We start from the raw sequence: 23686 nt of genomic DNA on the forward strand, positions 1-23686 counted from the left end.
ACATGTTGGGACCAAGTTGACATAAGTAACATTACAGCTGTATAAAGCAGGCTCCACGGCACATGAAGAGGGGTTTTTGGTAGTTTGCAGTAAAGCAGAAGATGAAATTTTATTCTAACCTTAAAATCATCATACCATTACCTTCATTCATATAATTCTGCTTCAGTTTTCTTAAACACCATTCTTCCTTCTGTTAGCCACTTATGCTTGCACTATTCCTTGGCACAGTCCCGCACTTGCATTACTCTGGCATGATTTTCAGTAGTTGTCGGTTCGTGTACGCCAATTGCCATTTCTTAGTCTTTAGAAGGGTTGCGTTGGTTCCAGTAACCGAAAGGCTATAGTTCCTCTCTACCATGTTTCATCTCTACCATGAAATGCCTAGGAGGGTTCCACATGCTTTACTTTGGTCTTACAACATACTGAGTGACTCTGTGGAGCTCAGTCCATAAAAGGCGGCACTTCTAGCAGGCATAGGGAACATCAGAAAACTGAGCATAGGAAATCAAGTACAGACTTATTTAAGAGGTTCAGTCTCGAGTGGTTTAAATATAAAACTTGCTGACTGCTGTAATAACCCTAGTTCAAGCTAGGGAAAAGCAGCTCCTGCTGTAAACATGTTTTTACGGGTAGATGATTATGGATGCCTCTGTTGCACCAGAGTTAATTTGATCATTGAGGGAATAACCATGATCGCTGGATGAGACCAGTGTCTTTACCATGTAGAAAAACCTGTGCTTGACCCCTTTAGCTCACAGGATCTTTTAGCCTAAACTGACTCATCTGGTGAACGAACCAACTCCCCATCTCTTACTGGCTCCTGTTTTTGCCTGTATTCATTTAAGCCTACCCAGTTGTATTCAGTCTACTTTTCACTGTGTGAGAAACAACTAGTTCTTCCCCTCCTCATAATCCCCTCCATTTTGCAACTGCAAGGTTCCCATCTTCCTTCTCAAGCCCGAATATGCCGCTCCATTTGCGTGTGATCGGTTTTGCTCATTCTTTCACCAGTTCTGCCTGAAGTGGGGTCCTGACATGTTACACAGCATCGTCACTTTGAAGTAGCATTACACTGTAGAGACATGTTCAATATTGTTGTGCTGGAACAAGTACACAGCCCAAGAAAGGTCCCCTCTCAGAGAAAAGGCAGGTATGTGCGTCTGCGGAACTCAACGCTAAATATGGATTATTTGTTTTGTTCGCTCTGTCCAGCCATACAAACCATCCCTGGAGCAAATCTCCGAATTCCCCTTCCCACCCACGGGGCTGGGGCACAGGGGTCTTTCTTACCTTTCGCCCCCTCCCGTTCCTCCCATGGTTTTACACTTCCAGGCCCAGTTTGCGGCTGGGCGGCTGCCAGCCCGCCTCTGCCCCTCTGGCTGTCCTGCAGCCGCACCCTTACGCCTTTCCCTTGGAAAATGTTTCTAAATCTCCGCAGGCTGCAGGAAGGCCGCCGTCCCTCAAGACTGACCAGCGCAGGGACAAACGCTGCCGCCCCCTGGTTCTTTACGCCGTTTGGCCGCAGCCTCCCGCCCCCCACCAGGCTCCGAACCGAGCGGGCGAGACAACGGCGCCTCCCGCCAGCCCCTCTTGAGCCCCGCGCCCCCGCAGCGCGCATGCGCTCCCCCCCCCCCCCCCCCCCCCGGAGGCTGCGGGGGAAGGAGCAGGCGGGTTCGCGAGGACACCCCCAGCCCATCCCGTCACCACGACAACCTACCCCGCCCTCCCCGTCGTCACATCGCCCTAGGAGCCCGGCGGGCGGGAGCCCCGCCTTCCTCCCGCTCGGATTGGGCGCCTGGCGATAGCGCCATCTCGGCATAGTAGCGCCGATTGGCCACAGGCCGCTGAGGCACGGGGCGCGCGGTTCCTTAGAAAGAGGCGGACACGGTCGCTCATTAGCATAGCCCCTCCCCTGGCCGCCGGTCCTCTTCCCCCACCCCGTCATCCTCACCCCCCCGTCCATCCATCTTTCTGTCCGTCCGTCCGTCCATCTGTCCGTCCCCCGTAGGCGGGGTGCTTGCTGTGAGGGGCCGCCGGGCCAGGGGGGAGAGGAGGCGGCAGCGGCAGCCCCGCATCCTCCCCGGGTGCGGCGGCCGCGGGGGGCCGAGACGCGAGCAGGTGCCGCATCAGCCGCGCCCCCCCGGCGCCTCCCCCGCCCCCCCCCGGCGCCCTCCCCTCACGCACCGGGCGCGGAGGCTCCGGCCGCACCGCCGCTGCCCACGGCTGCCCTTCCGTCCCGGGAGCCGCGGCGAGGCTGGGAGTGGTGGGTGTGACCCCGGGCGGCGGCGGCGGCGGCGGCACGGAGGGTGGGCGGCAGGGCGGGAAGGAGGGCGGGAAGCCCACGGGCAGCGGCGGCGGGGACGAGCGGCCGCTCCACGGGCATCGCCGGTGTCCTGCCTTTCCTCAAGGTGCTGTGCGGCGCTCGGCGGATTTTAAGATTTTCTTAGACTTTTTTTTTTTTTTTTGGGGGGGGTGTTTTTGGAACCTGTGGGCTCCTGTGGCAGTCCGGCGAGGTGGGGCTTGTTCCTCTCCAGGGCTTTGCGGAGCTCCTTGGTTTTCAATCGGTATCTCCCTCCCTTCCATCGCAAAGGCAGTCGTTGCCTTTCTGTACATACGGTTTTTCATACCTTGCTCAAAACCCCCGTTTTGGGCAGCATCCGTCGACGGGAGCTCTTTGCAGGAAGCAGCCGGGAGCAGCGAGCACCCCCCTCACGATGTGGACCTTTCTGGGGATCGCCTCCTTCATCTACGTGTATAAAAAGTGTGGAGACCTCATGACTTACGCTAATAAGGAGGTGCTACTCTCCGTGTTAGTGTTTTTCTCCCTCGGCTTGCTGCTGTCGTACAGGTACCGCTTCAGGGGACCCAAGCAGCAGCAGCGTAAGACCCACCTGGGGGTGGTGTCTGATGTTCTCGCAGCTTTACCGCTCGTTGGCTTCTTCTGGGCAAAACCCACCCCAGGATCTCAACAAGTCGAACAACCCAAATCCAGAAAGGTAGGTTCAGTTCAGGTGTGGCGCGTGGGGTGCCATGACCTTCTGGTGAGGACATGCCCCCTGGTGAGGGCAAGGAGCTGAGAAAGCGCTGGGGAGGGAGGGTTTGTCTTCAGGTGCTGGCTGGCTGATCTGTCATGTTTTTGTATTTTGGATGACAAAAGAAATAGTTAAATTTATTTAAGTGATAGAACAGGGGTCTTATAACGTCAAATCAAATATAAGTGTTTGAAGAAAGATTTTTGGTAAAGCGATATTATACTAGCAGAAAAATATCTTCAGTTGCCAAGTCTGTTGCAGAGATCGAGGACTGGAGCATCTCTCTTGTGAGGAGAGGTTGGGAGAGCTGGGACTGTTCAGCCTGGAGAAGGGGAGGCTCTGGGGGATCTCATCAAAGTATATGAATACCTGAAGGGAGGGTGCAAAGAGAATGGAGCCAGGCTCTCTTCAGCGATGCTCAGGACAGGACAAGGGGCAATGAGCACAAACTGAAACACAGGAGGTTGCCTCTGAACATCAGAAAACAGTTTTTTACTGTGAGGGTGACTGAGCACTGGAACAGGTCCAGCCCAGAGAGGTGGCTGGAGTCTCCGTCCTGTGAGGTACTCAAAACCCAACAGGATGTGGTCCTGGGCGATCTGCTCTAACTGACCCTGCTTGAGCAGGGGGGCTTTAGACCAAATGACCTTCAGAGGTCCCTTCCAACCTCGGCTATTCCGAGTATTTCTGTATGAAACACTTGTCTAGACAACTGCAGATACAGTAATTTGAAAATTATTGTTAAATTATTGCTTGTACAATAGCTACAGGACCTGAGCTCACATAGTCTGTTCCACTGAGCCCAGTGTGAGACTTGCTGTGAGATGGTGGAGAGAGCTGTAGTCGTGGCTGCAGCTTAGATGGAGACCTGCCATCTAAGACTACCAACTCAGTACACCTCTGGGTCGGCACCATTCAGCTACTTTCCTGTGTGCTTCTGGGCATTTTCAGCTGGGCACTGACCCCTTGCACAAAAGAACTTGAAACTTTCTGGCCGCAGGTCAAGCGTTTTGCATTTTTATTTTGTTTTTCTGGTAAAGACTGCCTTTACCCCAATTTCTTGTATTATCTGAATTCAGATAGTTTGGCACACCCTTGCTGTGTTGTAGATACAAACACAACGCTGTGCCACTAGAAATCCTGGTGTCAGTGTTGTTCTGGGCATTTGTTTCACTGATGCAATCGTGTTTTTACCACTGTCAGCACTGTAGTACTGTGGCATTTGTGAAAGAGCGAACTGGACTCTATTCTACCAGCTGGAGAAGTGACTTGTAGGTTTGCACTGGAATTGCCCGTGCAACTGTTTTTTCACTTTGAAGTGTATGTGCTTAGATGCTGTTGGGAAGGTACTATAGCATAGCTGGTCTTCAGGTACTAGTATATATGTTAATTGATATGTAATCTGATGTATGTAAATTCTTAACAGTTTTAAAAGTAGGTGATTGATAATTTTGCTTATACTCCTGACTCTGATGAGTTTTCATTTCAGGACCACTTCTTTATAATGTTTCCCAGGTAGCTGCTTCTGCTTACACTGTTCCATGCTGGTTATTTTGGTAGGTAGGCTCACTTACAGTAAAATTAAAAAGAAATACATTTTCCAGTTAATGTGATAACTTTTTTCATTGCAAAGCGCTAAGGCCTGCCTGTAGTAGTAGCTCACTGATATGAAGGCATTGGTGTGTTACTTTATAGACCAAAAATAAGGGACAGCCATGGCTTACTGCCTCTGATAGGAACTTGACTTTCAGCATCTCTGAGACTATATTGGTGGTTTGTCTTTGATTAGCGAGGCAGTTTTAAGCAAGTATCTTGATTTTGTTTGGGGGGGGTGTGTGTGTTGTTTTTTCTTTTCTCTGCTTGTTGTGTTTTTGTTGCATTGTAGAGTACAACTGATCTCATTTTTGATAAAACTTGAAGGTGCTCTCCAACAACCGATGTGCTGTCCATCCTCTGGGTCAAAGTAGAACTAGTCCAAGTCAGCCCTCTGATAAAGTTATGGTATAGGTACATTGACACTTGTAACTTTGCCTTTCTTTTCTAAAGGGTGAAAGAGAAGTAAACTTCTCAGATGTATATCTGACAGAGACTGCTACAAATACAACACTATCGCCCCAATGCGATCCAGAAATTATCATTGTGGGATCAGGCGTCCTTGGTTCTTCCTTGGCCACGGTGCTCTCAAGGGATGGAAGAAAGGTGACTGTGATAGAGAGGGATCTAAAACAACCTGACAGGATAGTTGGAGAATTGTTACAGCCCGGAGGTTTTAAAGCACTTAGAGACTTGGGTCTTGAAGGTGAGTACATTTCAAAATGTAAATATATCTATAATACAAAAGTTACTACACTCAATTGTTTGTTTAAAAAAAGCATGCATACAGGGAAATGAAGACATACATTATCTATGCTTAATATTTGAATTAAAATTGCTTGCATATTTCCAGTCTGGCACTTTGAAAATATTTGTCCTTCAACATGTGTATTTTGATTAAGAAAATTGGACTTTACATAAAAAAATAATTTTCTTGAAACCTTTTTTTAACTCATCTGTTGGCTTATATTTTGCAGATACAGTAGAAGGTATTGATTCACAAATAGTGAATGGTTACATAATTCATGACATAGAGACCAAGTCGGAGGTTGAAATTCCTTATCCAAAATATGAGGATGGCTGTGTGGTCAGTGGAAGATCTTTTCATCATGGCCAGTTCATCATGGGTCTCCGAAGGGCAGCTATGGCAGAGCCCAAGTGAGTTACCTTGTGAATGTCACAGGTGGGATCCAGAGATTGAGAAGCAGTGTTCCCAGCATTCTTGAGATTCCTTAACCATTTCACTCTGTCCCAACACAGATGGCTGCAATGAACAAGACGGAGAGAAAGTAACAGCTATAGTTACTCGCTTTGGTTTCTGTAGACATGTTAATGAGTTGCGTATGCATTATATGTTAGGCTTTGGGACAACGTAATCTTTAAACTATATAGGCTTTAAATATTAGGCAAGGTACTGGCCCGTCCATGTGAGAGAACAGTTCAAGGATAAAGAGTTGATTCTCTTGTATGGATTCTTGGGTTTGGCACTGTACCAGAAGCAGTGACCTCTTCTCAGGGGACAACATGTAGAACTCCTTTGGTCAAGAAACAAGTGGCAAATCTGGTATAATTTCTTAGAATCGTAGAATGGTTTGGGTTGGAAGGGACCTTTTAAAGGTCATCTAGTTCAACCCTTCTGCAATGAGCAGGGACATTTATTTCTTCCACAGATGTTATCAGTGTTGCCAGAAATCAACCTTCTTTTACATTTGCATGTTGTTCTGCTTTTTCTGATAACAAGTAATCAAGCAAAAGTAACTAGAAAAGAAGCCCTAAATGGAAGTAGCTCCTTCCAGTTATTAACCTCTTTTCTAGAGAATCTCGAAGACACTTTCTCTTCCTAATGAAATAAAAATTAGCGTTTGGTATTTCCTCTTTAACTGATTGTTTTCTTCTATACAAGAGATGAGTTGGAACCTTTTATTGAAACAGAATAGATTCTAGGTGCTCTTTTCTGTGGGGTGTTTTTTGATTTTTATCCCCCCCCCCCCCCCCCCCCCATTGCTTACAAGGGAAACAGGGCTTTATCATCTTTTTACCTTACATGTCTTTATTCTGAACTGGCAAATTGCATTCTCCTATCATACCTGTTATATCATATGAATTATTAAAAGTATCACTAAAAGATAGCAGCTCTGTAATGCAGTTGAAATTAATGACAACTGTGTTTGCACGCTATAAAAATTAAAGCTTTGTTGTTGAGGTTTCAAGTTCAGGGAAATTTGGGCACCTGTTTGTTCAACTTAGGGGAAAACTCCAGTAGCTGTACACAGTCTTTGAAACAGAAACTTAAAAAAGCTAATGTTTGTGACTTGAATTCAGATCTTTCCCCCTTTTCCACACTCTCTGTAACGTTCATTTTTTGTATGTTTGCTTTCCATTTTAATTGTGTCATAGAAATCCGCGTGTTGAACTAAGGTGTGGGAGAGATCGAGAACTCTTAATAGTGCCATGAGTTTTTGTTTTTCATCTCCTAACTTGTGAAAATATAGGGGCTAATTATTACTGCTTAATATAGCCTCTTTACAAGTACTAGGCAATATGAATTTATTTCAAATGAGTAAATTAATTTTGCAGAGGAAAGAGGTAGGGCATCATTAGTTAACTATTTTTATACTGGGTGAGAACCGGGAAAAGTGAGCACTTATGTAGTTGCCATTTCAGTTATCTAAGAAATTTAAAGCTGATAGGGTCCACAGAACTCTTGACTCACCTGCTGTTAACCTGACATGTTGCTGCACTCCCTTGCTGTTCAGGGAGTGCTTACGTATAACCATTCATAGTTTGTTACAGCCAACCTGCTTGTCGCCTGGTAAATTAAGCCAGTTATGATCTGCTCTGACATTTCTGTGTTGGCTGACATGTAGAAAAGACATGAATTCAATTGTTCATGTTCCCCCTGAGAGCCTAAAATATCAAGCTGTTGTATTCTCATGTGGATGTTTAGCTCATTTCGCCAAGTTGTGGAATTCTCTCTGGATATGAAAATATTTGTGAGTGAGAGGGAGTGTCCATTTCGAGCTGCTAAGTCTGAGCTGCTGCGACCAGGTCTAGCAGCTCAGACCCAACAAGGGATTTAAATGTACAGAGATATACCTTGAAATCCAGATAACCCTGGTTGGGAGGTAGGGGTTGAGGATGCTCAGTTCAAGCTCCAAACATAAGCATTAGCAGAACTTTAAAAGCATAAATAGCCAATTTAAAATAAAAAAAGTATATCCCGAATTCCAGAGGTGAAAAGCTAGATGGCCTAAACAGGTTGGTCAGGTTATTTTGGACTACTCTGAGAATTAGGTACCTTGCTTTTATCCAGTGTAGGTGTTAAGTGTTGAAGTGCTACTTCAGATCTTGCTGCTGAATTCTGCTTGGAATTAGGTCTCACCCGCACTGTCAGTGTTTTCCACCATTTAGCAGGGATGACTCAGCTGCCTGACTTCTAACCATTATTAAGCGTCAAACTTCTCTGCATCTCTTACATGGCCGTGGAGCACCTGGAGTGCAACTGGGGATTCTGCTAAGTGGTAGGATGTTTAAGATAAGCACTACAGCTTTAGAGTGTTCTCAGGTATCAAACCAAATGGTAGTGTTGGACTGAAATTAATGCCGAGCACTTTCTGACGCTCAGTGTGGCTTCTGAAGGTGGTCGAGAACAGGTCTTTGTAAAATGTAAACAAAGTGTCTGTGTTGGCAGAGACAAGATAAGTGAAAATCTGGTTTTCCTTCTCTGTCTAGTGCCTTGAAGTGTTGGCACCATTAATCCTCTTCCATTCTGTTCTAACACTTCTATTTTGTTTCAGTGCAAAATTCATTGAGGGGACTGTGTTACAACTGCTTGAGGAAGATGACTGTGTCGTGGGTGTTCAGTACAAGGACAAAGAAACTGGAGACACTAAGGTAAGACAGTTTCCTGTTACAGTCTTTGTTAAACTATTGAGAAAATCAAGGATTGGTTTATAGATATATAATTTTTAAAAAAATCTGTTTTAGGCACTGGTACACAAATAATGCAGTTATCAAGAAAGCCAAAGCTTTAGTAAAGGGCGATGACTTTCTAGTGGATACAGTCCCAGCATATGGGAATTCTTGTTATAACTTCTTGTGCAGCTTCTGCTTTCAGTGCGTCTGGAGAATTCAGTTCATGGTTTATTTCAATATTCATATGTCTGAAGTTTCAAATCTTTTGAGAGTTACTGGTGGAAAAAGCCCAATATGTTAAGATCTATGTTTTGCCTGTGTATAATAGTCTACACTTCCACGTACACTTCCATAAGAGTTCTGGCCTATTTTAATTGCACCACTGATTTCATTAATGTTATTTGCCTCAAGCAATTCCATACTGTTGGCTAAATGCTCTGAACCTGTATGAACTTAAAAAGTTTAAGAGAGACCAATGTAGGCAGAATCTATATGCCGAAGTTCTGAATATACTGCCTGTTCTCTAGAACAGCCAAACTTAAAATCTTGCCCTTTGCTGGCTTTAAAATTCCTTTGCTGCCTAAAGGTATGTAGCTGGTGTGTTCAGATGTTCTCTGGTGGGGAAGATGGGAAGCTCTGCTGCCTTCCATACAAGACTGAGAAAGTTCCTAAGTAGTTGGAAGATCCTGCTCTCAGCATTGCTAACAAAAATCTCTCATCTCTAGGCCATTTAGAAATTGGAATGGTGATATAAAACCATAGGTAAAAAAGCGTTTTAAAAGTACTTGCCCAAGATATAGGAGAGCTGGCTTTAGACACTCCTGAGGCAAAAGGTGTTTCAGCCTGCTTGATGGCAAAGTGCTCTACGTGGGAAGCTGTAAGAGAGCTGGGTGGAAACAACATCCTTGGCTGCTCTTGAGGTGGCTGGAGGAAGGGGGAGTTCCAAGTCCTGTTCCTTGGTCTGTCTGACACATCATGTAAAATGAAGAAAACCATCTTAGGAAATCCACTCTAGTAGAATAAACGATGAAATCACACACGGGTACTGGAAAGATCGGGAGGTGGGAGAGGAGGGCGTTTTGGGGGTGTGGGGTGGTATGTGTCAAACACGCACTCCCCCCACCCCACTTTATCATCCAGCAGTGGAGGGGATTGTTTTGTTCTGTTTTGTTTGGGGGGTGGAGAGTGATGGTGCATATTTGCATTGAGATCTGTTTTTAAGTTTTACACATTTGTGGATGTTGTTGTAATTTTAAGTGTGACTTATTTGACCAGCAGTAGGGTGAGCAGTGTTTTAGCCTGTGTCTTTCCTGAGAGCATGGATGTTTTTCTTAAGGCTTTGTGTTTCCTCTCTGTATAACGGGAATAAGCAAATTCATGTTTTGCTCTGAATGCTGAAGTTCTGTGGCTGGAAAAAGCTGTTTAATTTGCTGTCCTAGATCTCCTTTGACTGTAGAAATCTAGTGTAAGAAATTTCCACTAAACACTTCTTAACTGTGTTTGCCTACTTGTGACTTTTTAGATCTGGAAAACTGCTTAGGGGGAAAAAAAAACCAAAATCTGTTTACATTCCTTAACCTGCTTTCATAAAGAAAGGATGCTGATCTATGTTGTGTGTCTGTGTTTTCCTGTTTCCTCCATCCCTGTTGTCTACCACATTGCCTTTGAGATTTTTATTGTCTTAAATGAGGTTGAAATTAGCCAGTATGCTAAAAATCAACTTATAAAATTTATTAAAACCAGGCAACTGAATAAAGGCCTTAGTGTGTCGACTGTGGAAAAATTGTAGCATGAATGTCAGACCATTAGACACTAGGGAACCTATATGCGTGGGTGCAATCATCTGAGTTGGGAATTCAGAGAAGGAGGTTTCCTTAGCTCTGCTCAGGATCTCACTTCTATAATAAATGTATATTATTATACTCAGCTCTACTCTCATCTGATTTTGCCTGACTTCCCTGCGCAGGAGGGAACTGCTCGTAGAGGAACCCATTCACACACTGGCTCACCACATGCTTCCATCCAATAGTAAAATATTTTGGAGGAGTACTAATGAAACATGGCATGCTTCTTTTTTGCCTTGTTATTACATCCTGAAAGCTTAGAAGGAAAACAGTTCTCTTTCAGCTCATGCCAAATGTATGAGATTATTGAAGGCCAAGGACTAATTCTCAGTATAAATCTATAGTATCTGCAGGTAAATCACTGAAAGAACAATGTCAATAGACGCTGAGAAAGCTGTAGATAGAAGGAAACATCTGCCTCTAAGTCCTTTCTAGTATAATAATGTTATATCACCATAACAGTAAAATGCTTAAAAATACATTTTAATGATCAGAATAATTTGCTTATGCTAGAGAAAAATGTATGGGTTAAACATTAGGAATTTGCGCATATGTTCAGGCTGAGCCTGGTCAGTTCACTCAGATTTTAATTTGTATTTTGTCTATATACACTATTTGTTGTTAAGGTTCCTAAGTGTAGTAGGAACTGCTCAGAGTTCACTGCTTGGTCTTTTAAAGAAAATCTTGGTGTGCTTTGTGCATTTCAGTTTGTTTCACTTTGGTTTATTTTTGTTTAGTTGCTTATGCATGGTTCTTCAATTTAAAATTTCTTCTTTGTTTTCTTTATTCTCCAGAAGAGCATTAGAAGCTGAAGGGAGCAATTACTCTACTTTTTTTCCTTTTTTTTGTTTGGTTTTTTAATCCAAGCTCCTACACAGTCCCCATAACTGTATGATCTGATTGCACATCTAAAAAAGCTGGAGTACATTGTTATATCAACTTTAGAGGAAATAGAGTTAAATACAAATATGAAGAAGGAAAACCATACTGTATCTCTTAGAACGTATATTATAAATATGGTCTGTGATCCTCTTACGTGTTTATTGTTCTGTAGAACATGTAATATGTGATTGAAAATGAGAGCTTGGGGGTTGTTTCCTGCTGTGCTGAAGCAAAATGGAAAAATGTAATATTTTTTAATTTTTTCTTTATGCGGCAGCAACTTCATGCACCACTGACTATTGTAGCTGATGGACTTTTCTCCAAGTTTAGAAAAAACTTGGTCTCCAACAAAGTTACTGTTTCATCCCATTTTGTTGGTTGCATTCTGAAGGTAAGTTTTATTTATAACACTGCATAAGCCAGTATGCTACCACTTCCTAGTGTGAGTCTGCATTTCACTGAATCCGTTGTTGTTTATTATCTTTTCCAACAGAATCAATTAGAACTATGCTGTTAGATATTCATCCAGCTGTTCTATCAGCTTCTGATGTGATCATCTGTCCCTCTGAGGAGTGCTTGGAAATTTTGGTCTATATATATTTTTAACTCTTAAATTATTAATGCATACTCTGTCCCAGCTCTAGGATAGCTGGACTTGCTGTGTCAGACTTGACATATGTGATAGAGTTACAAATCAGATTTTCAACTCTTAAAACATTTTTAAGTAACCATGAGCTGGTTTGGTTTTTTTCTTTTTTAGAAGTTAGATTTCTGGTTTTAAGAGTGGTGTACAGCGTTAAGCATATAGTTGAACAAGGGAGGGTCTTAAAAAAATGGATCAGGTTTCAACATAGCTAGTTTAAATTGAGCACTGGACTCACTAGACCGGTTCATAGGAAAGACTTTTTTTTTTAAAGAAAAAAGTTTCAGCCTCTCATATGAGGTGCCATGTGTGCTGTTAGTGCTATATCTTATATATCTTATATAGCCCTAATCTGTGGATTAGAGGTAAGCACCACTGAAAAGTTGGACCCCAATTTGTAAAATTATCTCCCTGGATATCAGTGCTTTGACTGATTTACGTTAAGATATCAGTAGCTAAGATGGTGACACTCATTTTTTCACAATACTTATGGCACTTGTCCAGGGAGCAGAAATCTTGAGGTTTAGATCATTGTAGCAGCTGTGTGTCAAACCACCTATGTTTGTACTCCAGAAGAATGCCCAACCTGTGCTCCTGCCTGAAGGTGAGGTACCTTGTAACCAGGTACATGCGTACCTTCAGGACCTGTAAACTTTTAAGAGAGAAGGTGGCAGTCTAGGTTGGAGATGGTTGGAGAACTCGGGTAGGAATCCTGGTTGGGTCTTGCCGTCTGCGACTGCTGCAATTACCATTGGATTAACAGCAAAAATAATGAAGGGAGAGGGAACTAAAGCTACATAACTTTCACTGGAGTGGGAACACTGACCTGGAGGAACTTTAGCAGTTCTTGGGTCTCTACCCCTGTAATTACCACTGCCCAAGTGCCTTCTGTTACTCTGCTTTTAGAAACTTGTTCAAGACCTGGTTAGCCAGGACCCTGTGATTCTTCCTCAGTTGGTATCTCCATGTAGTCTTATACAGACTAGTGTATTTCTTTCCCTCCCACCACCTTCTTTATGAAAAGAAAACAAAATTATCTTATGGAAAACTACTATAGTGATTGCGTTACAGGTTTTCAATGGCATGGATTAAATATTAGTTGGGTGTTCAAATGAAATATTTACTAGAATGTATGTTAAGTTGTATATTAAAATGTATTGCCAGAAGAATCATAACTACACTGAAGTTCAGAACTTTCCTTTTAAAAACCATTCTCTTGTTCATTTAAAAACAGAAATAACACAAACTTAATATCACATGGGATTTTATTTCAAAGTGTTTCTGAAAATTATTTTGTATATCTGAAGTTTAATATCCTTCCATTAACCAGTCTCAATCTTTCTCTCCCTTCCTTTCTTTTTAAGGGTGCACCACAGTTTAAAGCAAATTATGCTGAACTTGTTTTAGCTAAAACTAGCCCAGTGCTAATCTATCGGATTTCTTCAACCGAGACTCGGGTCCTTGTTGATATTCGAGGGGAAATGCCAAAAAATTTAAAAGAATACATGATTGAGAACGTTCATCCACAACTACCTGGTAAGTCTAGAACGATTTCCATCTGTAATTGTCACAATTAAATGTGCCCAAAAAAGGCACAGTTTGTTGAAATTTTTTGAGGAAAGGCTGAGATACCTGGGTTTGTTCAGCCTGGAGAAGAGGAGACTGAGAGGGGATCTCATCAATACCTATAAATATCTGAAGGGTGGGTATCAAGAGGATGGGGCCAGCCTCTTTTCGATGGTGCCCAACGACAGGACAAGGGGCATTGGGCACAGAATGGGCACAAGTTGGAACACAGGAAGTTCCACCTCAATATGAGAAAAAAATTCTTCCCTGTGCGGGTGCCAGAGCAGTGGCACAGGCTGCCCAGGGAGGCTGTGGCGTCCCTTCCCTGGAGACATTCAAACCCCACCTGGACGCGTTCCTGTGCCCCCTGCTCTGGGTGTCCCTGCTCCAGCAGGGGGGTTGGACAAGATGATCTCCAGAGGTCCCTTCCAACCCCCACCATTCTGTGATTCTGAATCCATTGAACTGCGTGGGCTTTTTCCACGTGTGCAGTTACTGTTTCAGTAACCGTTCATCCTTCTCTATTCCACATCACAAAGCAGTTTGTTCAGCTCACATCTGTGAGGTTAGCAGTTCAGAAGGATTATATCTCTAAGTGGTCAAAATGGGTTGCGTGCAAACTATTTTACACTCTAAGTAGTGTAACTAAAAAGTTTGGTTGTTGCAGATCACTTAAAGGAACCGTTCTTAATAGCAGTTCAGAATGATCGTTTAAGGACTATGCCAGCCAGCTTCTTGCCTCCTTCAGCTGTTAACAAAAAAGGTGTGTATTATGAAACAAAAGGAGGGAAAAAGGTATTATAAACTCTCCTGGGTCTTAAGGCTTTGTTGTCATAGACATCTGTTTGTTGTTCATTACAACTCATAATTATTCTATGCAAAACAATATTTTGAAAATGTGTACCTTGGGCATAGTTTAACTGGAACATTTGTATTAACACCAGACTTTGAACCAGTGCCTGCTTTATTTTTAATTTTATATCACTCGGATGCTCAAGCTTATACAAGTGTTGTCTTTTAAAGGGAAACTTAATTAAAAAAGGAAAGAAATTACCTTGAAAAATGTGTGGTTGTTTGTGTGTGTTCTTTCACAAGCACACATATGCATACCTGTAGGGAAAAAATCTTTTGACCTTCATCATCTTAAAGCCTTCTGAAGACTGATAATTTCAAAACATCCTTTCAAACCCCCTTTTATTTTCTTTTTTAATTTCTAATTGTTATTAATCTTATTTTCTGGTGGGAATGAATTCTTAGTAAGTTTGATTTTTTTAAAAAAATAGAGGGTTTGAGTTCTAAGATCATGGAATGGTCATGCAGTATCCCATTAATTTTTCTCTTCTACCTAGGTGTTCTTCTTTTAGGAGATGCATATAATATAAGGCACCCTCTAACTGGCGGAGGAATGAGTGTTATTTTAAACGATGTTATAATATGGAGAAGTCTGCTCCAGGATATTCCAGACCTTTATGAAGATTCTGACGTTCTTCAGGTGAAGCTTTAATTTGGACTTACTGTAGGCAGCTTTTGCTGCAATATAATGACACACTTCTATGTTTTATGCAACTTGGGGACATGCAAATCAGTGAAGCACAGCCGTTCTCAAAGCTTTGGACAGACAAATCATACATTTGGCACTCGCCAGTAAGCGGACCTGTGGTTTGTGAGTGCTGTGGCGGTGTGGCAAAAGGCAGATTCAAAACTGTGCTTACTGACCTGTTGTGTTTTGCTTGAGGAGACTGGCGTGCTTTGTCTAGTCAGTACGCTTTGCTAGTACAACATGATATTCCTGTATTAGCAGTGATTTCTAATGTAGATTGATCCTAAATGGGGTGGGTTTGGACCATTACACTTGTGTGAGTGGCACTTAGAATAACGAGCATGTGTACAGAGTTTTTTCAAGATGCATCTCAAGCCCCTTAACTGCTGTGTTAATCTCAGAGTAGTAAATTAGAAGACATCCTTCCTTCCCAGGAATCAGGACCATCAGTGTTGATGCTGGGTTTATTTTTTGAGATTTATATCCAAAATTCTGATAAGTAGATAATAAGACTTCTTATTTATTTGTTTACTGTTTTTAATTGGGTTAGGTATATTGTCTTGGCTAAATTACAGCCAGAATAATTATAGACTACAAATAACTGATCCAAAAAGGGTATATGAAAATGAGAAAGCACTTAGAGGGACCCTGAATGTCAGGACAAAACAGGATTTACCTAACCAAATGCAGATACTTACATCTCAGCTAGTTACCACAGATTTTGGTTATTTCCTACTTATTCAACAGAGAGAACTAGCTGAGTGTTGTCCTTCAAGTTTCTGACCTACCCCAGCCTCCTACTATGGGATGAGATGAAGCACACTCTGGAACTATCTTTTGTTCGTTTGTTTTTCCCCTTTCTACATTTAGTGTAAGAGGAGCCCAGATACGTGGTTTTGACCATTTCCAGAGTTCCTTAGTGACCTAGCTTGGAACCAATCAGGTGTATCACTAAGTGCACTCTACATTTTCCTGAGTATGATTCTTAACATCTCTTGGGAAATCTTTTGAATGCTCTTCTGTATTTACTGATGGAAATAGATTTTGTTTGTTTGTTTTTTAGGCAAAAAGAACATTTTACTGGTCAAGAAAAAAATCTCATTCTTTTGTAGTGAATGTTCTTGCCCAGGCACTTTATGAACTCTTTGCTGCCACAGATGGTAAATATATTTTAAAGATAACTTCTGACTAATTGTAACTTGGTAAATAAATGTGTCTGGGGAGGGGATGTCTATGTATATGAGCATATGTCCATGTGTTTATGTGTGTATATATGTGTATATATATGTATATTGAGATATATATTTTTAAAAAATCAATCAAAGGATTTTAGTAAATTAGCTTGTGTTCTCTGCCTAGTTGTTTAGTCCAGTGTTATGTAAACTGAGTGTTAGCAAAGTGAAGACAAGTCTGGATTTAGTATTAAAAAAAAAAAAAAGAACCAAAGAAAACCCCACAAAGAAAAAAAACCAGAAAATGCTTGTTCTTGTGTTCTTGTTAATATTCAAGAATACGTAGATATTCTATAAGACTATCCTTTACTTAAATAAAACTAGCTCAAAATCCAGCTAAATTTAATAGAATAACTTAGGTTATTCTAAGTTACGAAAGTACCAAAGTCCTGGATTTAATATCACTGCTGTGTATGCTGAAAAAGTATGTGTTGAATATGTTTTTTGAGTCATTTTAATTTATTTTGTAGATTCCTTGCATCAGCTAAAGAAAGCCTGTTTCCATTACTTCAGACTTGGTGGAGAATGTGTCTCGGGTCCTGTAGGATTGCTATCTGTGTAAGTTTGTTGTGCTGGTAATAGTTAACGTGAACCAGGTTGAGCACTGTGAGCATCTGTAAGAATCTGCTTTGCCCCCTGTCAGTCAGCTCTGCACAGGGAGAATCATAGAACTGGTTAGGTTGGAAAGGACCTTTAAGATAATCAGGTCCAACTGTAAATCTAACACTGCCAAGACCACCACTAACCCATCTCCCTAAGTGCCACAGCTACGCGTATTTTAAATACCTTCAGGGATGGTGGCTCAATCACTTCCCTGGGCAGCCTTTTTCAGTGCTTGACAACCCTTTCGGTGAAGTAATATTTCCTAATATCCAATCTAACCCTCCACTAGCACCATCTCCTCTTGTCCTGTCACTTGTTACTTGGGAAAAGAGACCAACCTCCACCTCAGTACAACCTCCTTTCAGGTAGTTGTAGAGAATTAAAAGGTCTCCCCTCAGCCTCTTCTTCTCCAGGCTAAACAACCCCAGTCCCTCAGCCGCTCCTCATAAGACTTGTCCTCTAGACCCTTCACCAGCTTTGTTGAGTTCCCAGAGCATGTCCAGAGAAGGGCAATGCCCTTCTTGTAGTGAGGGGCCCAAAACTGAACGCAGAATTCGAGGTCCAGCCTCACCAGTGCCAAGTACAGGGGCACGATCACTGCCCTGCTCCTGCTGGCCACACTATTCCTGACACAAGCCAGGATGCTGTTGGCCTTCTTGGCCACCTGGGCACACTGCCGGCTCATGTTCAGCCGGCTGTTGGCCAACACCTCCAGGTCTTTTTCAGCCAGGCAGCTCTCCAGCCACTCGTCCCCAAGCCTGTAGCGTTGCATGGGTTGTTGTGACCAAAGTGCAGGACCTGATACTTGGCCTTGTTAAACCTCCTACAGCTGGCCTCGGCCCATCGATCCAGCCTGTCTGGTTCCCTCTGCAGAGCCTTCCTACCCCTGAGCAGATGAACACTCCCGCCCAACTTGGTGTCATCCGCAACAGTCCACATGAGCCTATATTTTTAGAATTATACCAAAGGTTGGAGGTTTATTAGAAGCTGTGTGTTTAAATGCTGACTCCTTTTTATTTCCTTTGTAAAAAAATGCTACTAAAAGCTGGAGAGAGGTTAATGTGGGTTAACTCCCATGGAGTTTGAATGAGGTGGAGGGGTCCAGACTAGCAGACTAGCAGAGGAGCTCGTGGAGATGTTTCATGCTTGACAAGTTGAGAATAGTAAAGGAGGAGGTCTTCCATAAAGAGCATAAGGAAGTCGGTAACTATCAAGGTGTTTTGAACGACACCTCAGAAACTAGTGAGTGCACAACACATCACTGCTTGGACATGTGACAATGTGTGCATTTGTATTTCTCCCTTTTTGGAATGAAAGCTAAAACTGATAGAGCCGGTTGAGAATAATCCCCTGGGGGTTGATAAAGGCAGGCGCAGACTACTGGAAGTGAAGAGAAAGCAGCAGTGTGTGTGGCTGTGCCGTAGAAAGGAATGCAGGGTGTGTAGCAGCTGCAGCACAACCAAGTTCATAGGTTTAGTTAGAGACGGCAGAGCTGCCTAAGCTGGAAGGCTCTGTGTAATCTTGAGTGGAGATGTCTATTTGTAAAATGAAATTTGTCAGTGCTTTCCGATTCTGTTTATTTACATGTTTTTATCTATTATTTTTAATGCAGGTTATCTCCTAAACCAATGGTACTGATTGGCCACTTCTTTGCCGTGGCATTATACGCCGTTTATTTTTGCTTTAAGTCAGAGTCATGGATTACCACACCTCGAGCATTTTTCAGTAGTGGAGCTATTCTTTACCGGAGTTGCTCTATAATATTTCCACTTATTTACTCTGAAATGAAGTATTTAGTCTACTAAAATCCAGGGGGAAATGACTGGAGGAAGAAAACATGAAAGTCACGATGCCTTCAAAATCTTTGGATGTGTTCTATTTAATATTGTATTATGTTTTCTTCTCTTCAAAAAAAATAATGCGATTTCCTTGATAAGGATTTGACTTGATTTTGGTTTTGTGGTTCTATACATATATATTATGTGTAAATATTCTTTTCTTTGCAATTAAAATTCAGAAAGGAGTTAGCTGTTTACAAAGACCATAATTAAGAGTTGACATGTGGTAGGTAATTGCCAGTTTTGTCAGAATTCCATTCTTTGCTTTATCCATTGCCGAATGCACCACTAATATTAATAAACTGAGAAGTGAAAACTGTAAACCATATGCTGCTATTATCCTTCATGCTTTTTTCTGTTCAGCAGTTCCACAGACTGTTTCTTCATTACTGTGAAATACTGTAAGAACATTCTTGATTTGGGTAATTTCATTAGGATTTGCCTCTTCTTTTTCAGTTGCAGCTAAGACACTAGTCTGCTGACACTTAAAAGGACACTGTAAAGGGTTTTAGATCTTGAAGTGTCACCATACCTTTGACTTCAGTCACTGTTGCAAGTGCCATGTTGCTCTTCTGAAATAATTCTTTACACCGGAATTAATTTAAACAAGTACTAATCAAGCCATGGTTACGCTGGCTGCTGCACTGCTCTCAGGTACTGGAAGCACATGGTTTTGAAACTTTCTTCCTGTCTCACTTGCATTTTAAAAACGGGGGGGGGTTGTTTTGGTTTACTTGGGGTGTGTGCAATTGAAGTTTAACGCTGCCGCAAACTGAAGCACAGCAACAAACCGTATCCACTGCAACAGATTCCGTCCATGCTATTTCTGGTAGACGGTAAAGTAATCTTTTCTATTACCTCTGGAAATTCATGACAAGTACCACAAAAGTGTCCTTTTAATACTTGGAGTACGGGGGTTCCCCCCCCCCCGTAGAAATTACTGCATGCTACGGAAGAGTTCATGTCTTTTACTGTTGGTCACTACTCTCAATGTTGTCTTTATCAGTGTGCTTTCCTTTGCTCTTGTGTGTTTTCATTTTCCCTTTCCTCGCTTATGGTTGCTTTGTGTATAGCTGTATGGCTCTCCTGTTTTGGCTTGCCTAAGCAATCCCACATCAGTGCAGCCAACAGGTCAGGGAGCAGTAACAGGTTCCATTTTTCTGTACTGGTGAAACTTTGACTGTACCTTTTGAAAAATGACAGGTTGCCCAAGCTGTACACAGACATAAATTGTTATGTTGGACTGTGGGGAAAAAAAAATATGTGGAGAGGCTTTTTTAGTATTTTATTAGATGGATATTTCAACCAACATGTTCTTTTCCAGAAGCAAAAGTATGTATATTTTTCTAACCATATCGTTTTTGATACCCTCGTGAAATCACATGCATCTTGAGCATGCCTATGTTTAAACTTTAGGGTAAAGTACTAATATTTTCAGATATCGTTATGTATGGTAACAAAATGATGCCCCTTTAAGGGTATACAAACTTTGCAGAATTTATACAAGTGTCTTCAAAATTTGTGAGAATTTTGAAAATATTGATTAATTTTACATTTTTCTATTTTTTTATATTATTTGCAGTCAGTCTCTTTAAAGTCAAGGACAAACAGTCCTGAGCCAAATACGCATCCTCAGCTAACATAAATAAAAAGTTATAATACCTGTAGATTTATTTTTTTTTTATTGTGTATCTCTGGTTAACCACTTTTGTTAGGCCCTGATTTAGCAGGGAGTGCCAGCGTGCTTAAACTTATGTATTACGTTTAAGCTCTTCTTTTCTTTTCTTGAACCCCGTGGCTGCTTAAGTGTCTTGATGATCGGGGTTACGGTCACTTGTTGGAAATGACCATGGGGGGGAGAATCGTGTGTGTGTGTGTGTGTTTGTGTGTGTTGGGGGACACGGGAAGTCATGAAAGAAGGATTTTTTGAGCCAAATGAAAGTAAAAGGAGTCAAGTTAGCAGTGAGTGGGCAATTCTAGGGGTAAAATGGAGTCTAACGACATCTAACACCAGCCAAACGATGCAGCAGGCAGTCTGTCAGAGTCCTGGTTTTCATCATCTGCGCCCCATTCCCTAATTGACGCGGCAGGAAAGATGTGTCACAGGCATGATTCAGAATCCAAGGGGAACACAATGCATGGTGAGGCAACTCACAGATTGCATCAACTGCATACGATTTGTGCACTGCAAAATTTAATACCATCCTGTACCCTTAGCAGCGCGCTTGGGTGAGTGGCGTGGGCACGTATGACTTGTATCGTGCATATGTGGTTAGCCCCGTATGCCAGGGCTGGAGCAGATAAATGACAGCAGAAGGAACAAGAAGAGCAGCTATATGTAGTGATGGGACTGTAGCTTGTGACATGGTGCAGGGGTATGAAAGCTTGCTGGTGGTGGGGAGGAAAGAGGAAACTGCAGCTGCCTTCTCTGCTAGTAAGTGGTCTGGGGGCCTGTTCATAGGCGAGCGGTTGGTTCGTGCATGCAAGTGCCACATCTCTTGGAGCTTCTTTGAGAAATTTGTATCGTGTAGGTTAAGTGTTCTGGGTCTTCTGGTTTTTGGGGGTTTGTTTTGAACAAGCTGTTTACTGGAAAATATACGGGGTGATGAGAGGGATTTTTATTACAGCTTTAAAATTCCTGCTAGTGCAGGCACGCAGCGTGGGATTTCACGTGAGGAGCGATAGTTGCTTGGTCTGTGTACATGCTTAATGCTGCCTCTAGCTCCAGCGCGAGCAAGTGAAAGGCAGGGGGGTGGTGGTGGTTTTCCTCCCACCTTCAGTTTAATCACCTGGACCAAAGAGAAAGCACTTGATTAGTCCTGGATCAGCTGACGGATTTTGTAATTTATGACTGGATCGTGCTTCTGAAACAGTGGTAGTATGACGTGATGTTAGACATCTCAAGCACAATTACAGTGTCTCTCTGGGGAAGCATATGAAGAGGGGCTTAAATAGTCTGTTCTGCAACTGAAGAAAAGGGGAGTGTGCCATTTTCTGTAGATGGAGATGGTTTGTTAATGATGTCTGCATAGCATTTGGAAGACTTTACGCTTCAAACTATCACGTGGATATCTGCAGTACACTCAGAAAAAACAACCACCAATAGCAAGGAACACGTACTGTTCCTCATCGGGATTGCCCCAGCTCTTTTCAGTTGAACAATGATTTGGCTTTGAAGAACCACGCTTGAGTTTGGTTGTAATCAAGCTATTCCAAAGTCTGTGCACCATCAGTGCTGTTACTGGGGTTTCCAAACATCTGTGGAAACCTGAAAAGGGGGGATAATTAAAAGAGATTGCTCCCTCCCCGATAACGCCGATTGCTGTGTTGTCTTTCTCCTTGTGCTCGTGTCATACGCCCGATCTCCGCCTTCTGCCTCTCAGTTTTCTGGTCCTTGCTCCGCACCCACAGCCAGAAGCACGCTGCGATATCGGGCTCCGTCGCTGCACTGCAGAAGGGTTAGTTAGGAAAGGCGCATTGGGCCCAGTGTCTGCGCTGGTTTCCCATGTGGCAGCTGTGACCTACCTGCGCTACTCCAAAGGCTGCTTTCATCTCCGAAAACCTCCCTGTTGGCGTCTACTGTAATACCGTTGACATGCGCTGGCTGGTCAGTGTCGGCAGGGTAGTGGTTTATGGCTGGCTCACGGCGCTTGCACATATTGCTCTCTGGAACCAGCTCGTGTATTCTGGACAAAAGCAAAATCCATTCAATCCAGAAGAAATATGAGCAGTTGATAAATCATGCATCCTGAAATTTTGGCTTGCTCAGCATGACGTTACTACATGGAAAATAGTGTCATCAGTTCCAAAATTGTTCCCTGTGGAGATCCAAAGAGCTACGCGAGCTCCTGTACTGTGCATAGCAAACAGCAGCACGGCAGAGTTTGCTGAGATAAAGTTATTCAAGGTACTGAAAATAAAGTTGACGGGGGTTTTTTAAAATAGTAACTGAAATCCACTGAATATAAGAAAAGTAACATAAATAGGGAAAATAATCCTGACAGTGGAGCCCAGCTGTGAGTGTCCTGGAATCACCATGACTGGTCTCCTCCAGGCTCCCACTCGCTTCGCAGCGGCAGTCAAAAAGGTAAGCAGTCTGTTGGAAATTTTTAGTGAAGGGCTAAAGCAAAAAAACCCAGTTCTCCATGCAATGAGCCTTTCCACCAACTGACGCATGGCAGAGCAGGAGCGCGTAGTGCTTCGGGCAGAGGCAAGAGAAGCTGCGGGGTGAAGTTTTGGGCCTTTGCTGGTGTCAGTTTCCAAAGGTAGAGAGTGAGTGAAGAGCCACAGAAGAAGGGGCTTTGGTATTGCAGCCGGGTCGCAGAGCTGCTGGTGGAGCAGGGGCTACCAGGCGGGCCGAACCCAGCGGCGGAACCCTGGGGCCAGTACGGAAATACTCATTAGCGATAGGCACAACAGCACATAATGGGTAACTGTGGAGAAGCACCCAGATGACTTAGTGAGGTGTGTTGCATTCTCAGATATGATTTTAAGTGGTTCCACTTATGCTATTGCAGTTGCTAATTTATTTTTCCACGGGAGCGTTTGGGTTTTCTTCAGCTCAACACCTTGTTTACCTTCGGGTCACTTAGGTAAGTGCTGCTTTTTCAGACTTCGGTCGTGCAGCTCATTTCCTGCGGATGCAGATTCACATCCTTCAGACAATGGCACCTTAACACTGCCTTCCCAGGTGTGGTGTTTGGTATGGTCCTGTGTCGTGGTTCAGTCCCAGGGGGCAACTAAACACCACGCAGCTGCTTGCTCACTGCCCCCACCCCTGTGGGATGGGGAGAGAATCAGAAGAGCAAAAGAAAAAAATAAAAACCCAAAACTTGTGGGTTGAGATAAGAACAGTTAATAATTAAAATAAAATAGTAATGATAATAATAATTATTATTACAATAATGGTATTATAATAAAACGGAAAAGGGAAAAAAGGAAAAAAACAAAACCACAAACGATACAGCCGCTCACCGACCGACGCTGCCGGTCCCTGAG

The 23686-nt window shown here is 42.9% G+C and overlaps 2 protein-coding genes across 4 annotated transcripts in view; one reads left to right on the plus strand and one right to left on the minus strand.

Moving 5' to 3' along the window:
* LOC142053738 (uncharacterized) overlaps nt 1-1612 on the minus strand; it is a 42087-nt gene extending 40475 nt beyond the window's left edge. The window contains exon 1 of the transcript XR_012659306.1: nt 1291-1612. The gene's annotated coding sequence lies outside the window, so the exon portion shown is untranslated. The remainder of the gene's footprint in view (nt 1-1290) is intronic.
* A 422-nt stretch (nt 1613-2034) lies between these two features.
* SQLE (squalene epoxidase) lies at nt 2035-20355 on the plus strand. Of its 3 annotated transcripts, none has more exons than XM_075085801.1 (12): nt 2035-2263; nt 2655-2996; nt 5079-5331; nt 5603-5783; nt 8423-8519; nt 11544-11657; nt 13274-13445; nt 14143-14238; nt 14825-14967; nt 16079-16175; nt 16718-16805; nt 18463-20355. In XM_075085801.1, the coding sequence occupies exons 2-12, from the start codon at nt 2715-2717 to the stop codon at nt 18653-18655; spliced, it is 1716 nt and encodes a 571-aa protein (XP_074941902.1). In that variant the 5' UTR covers nt 2035-2263; nt 2655-2714; the 3' UTR covers nt 18656-20355. The 3 variants fall into 3 exon arrangements, with proteins under 3 accessions (XP_074941902.1, XP_074941901.1, XP_074941900.1); XM_075085799.1 differs by lacking the exon at nt 2035-2263 and adding an exon at nt 2349-2408; XM_075085800.1 differs by lacking the exon at nt 14143-14238 and having other exon boundaries at nt 2177-2263.
* The last annotated feature ends 3331 nt before the right edge of the window (nt 20356-23686 follow it).

Source organism: Phalacrocorax aristotelis, chromosome 2 (assembly GCF_949628215.1).
Source record: "Phalacrocorax aristotelis chromosome 2, bGulAri2.1, whole genome shotgun sequence".
Classification (NCBI taxonomy): domain Eukaryota; kingdom Metazoa; phylum Chordata; class Aves; order Suliformes; family Phalacrocoracidae; genus Phalacrocorax; species Phalacrocorax aristotelis.

What these genes read in the sequence shown, in the direction of transcription:
- SQLE (XM_075085801.1), top strand. Translation starts at nt 2,715, where the DNA reads ATGTGGACCTTTCTGGGGATCGCCTCCTTCATCTACGTGTATAAAAAG. An exon ending in TAGAGACTTGGGTCTTGAAG is followed by an intron (nt 5,332 to 5,602) that starts GTGAGTACATTT and finishes TATATTTTGCAG; the next exon opens with ATACAGTAGAAGGTATTGAT. An exon ending in TTCAGCTGTTAACAAAAAAG is followed by an intron (nt 14,239 to 14,824) that starts GTGTGTATTATG and finishes TCTTCTACCTAG; the next exon opens with GTGTTCTTCTTTTAGGAGAT.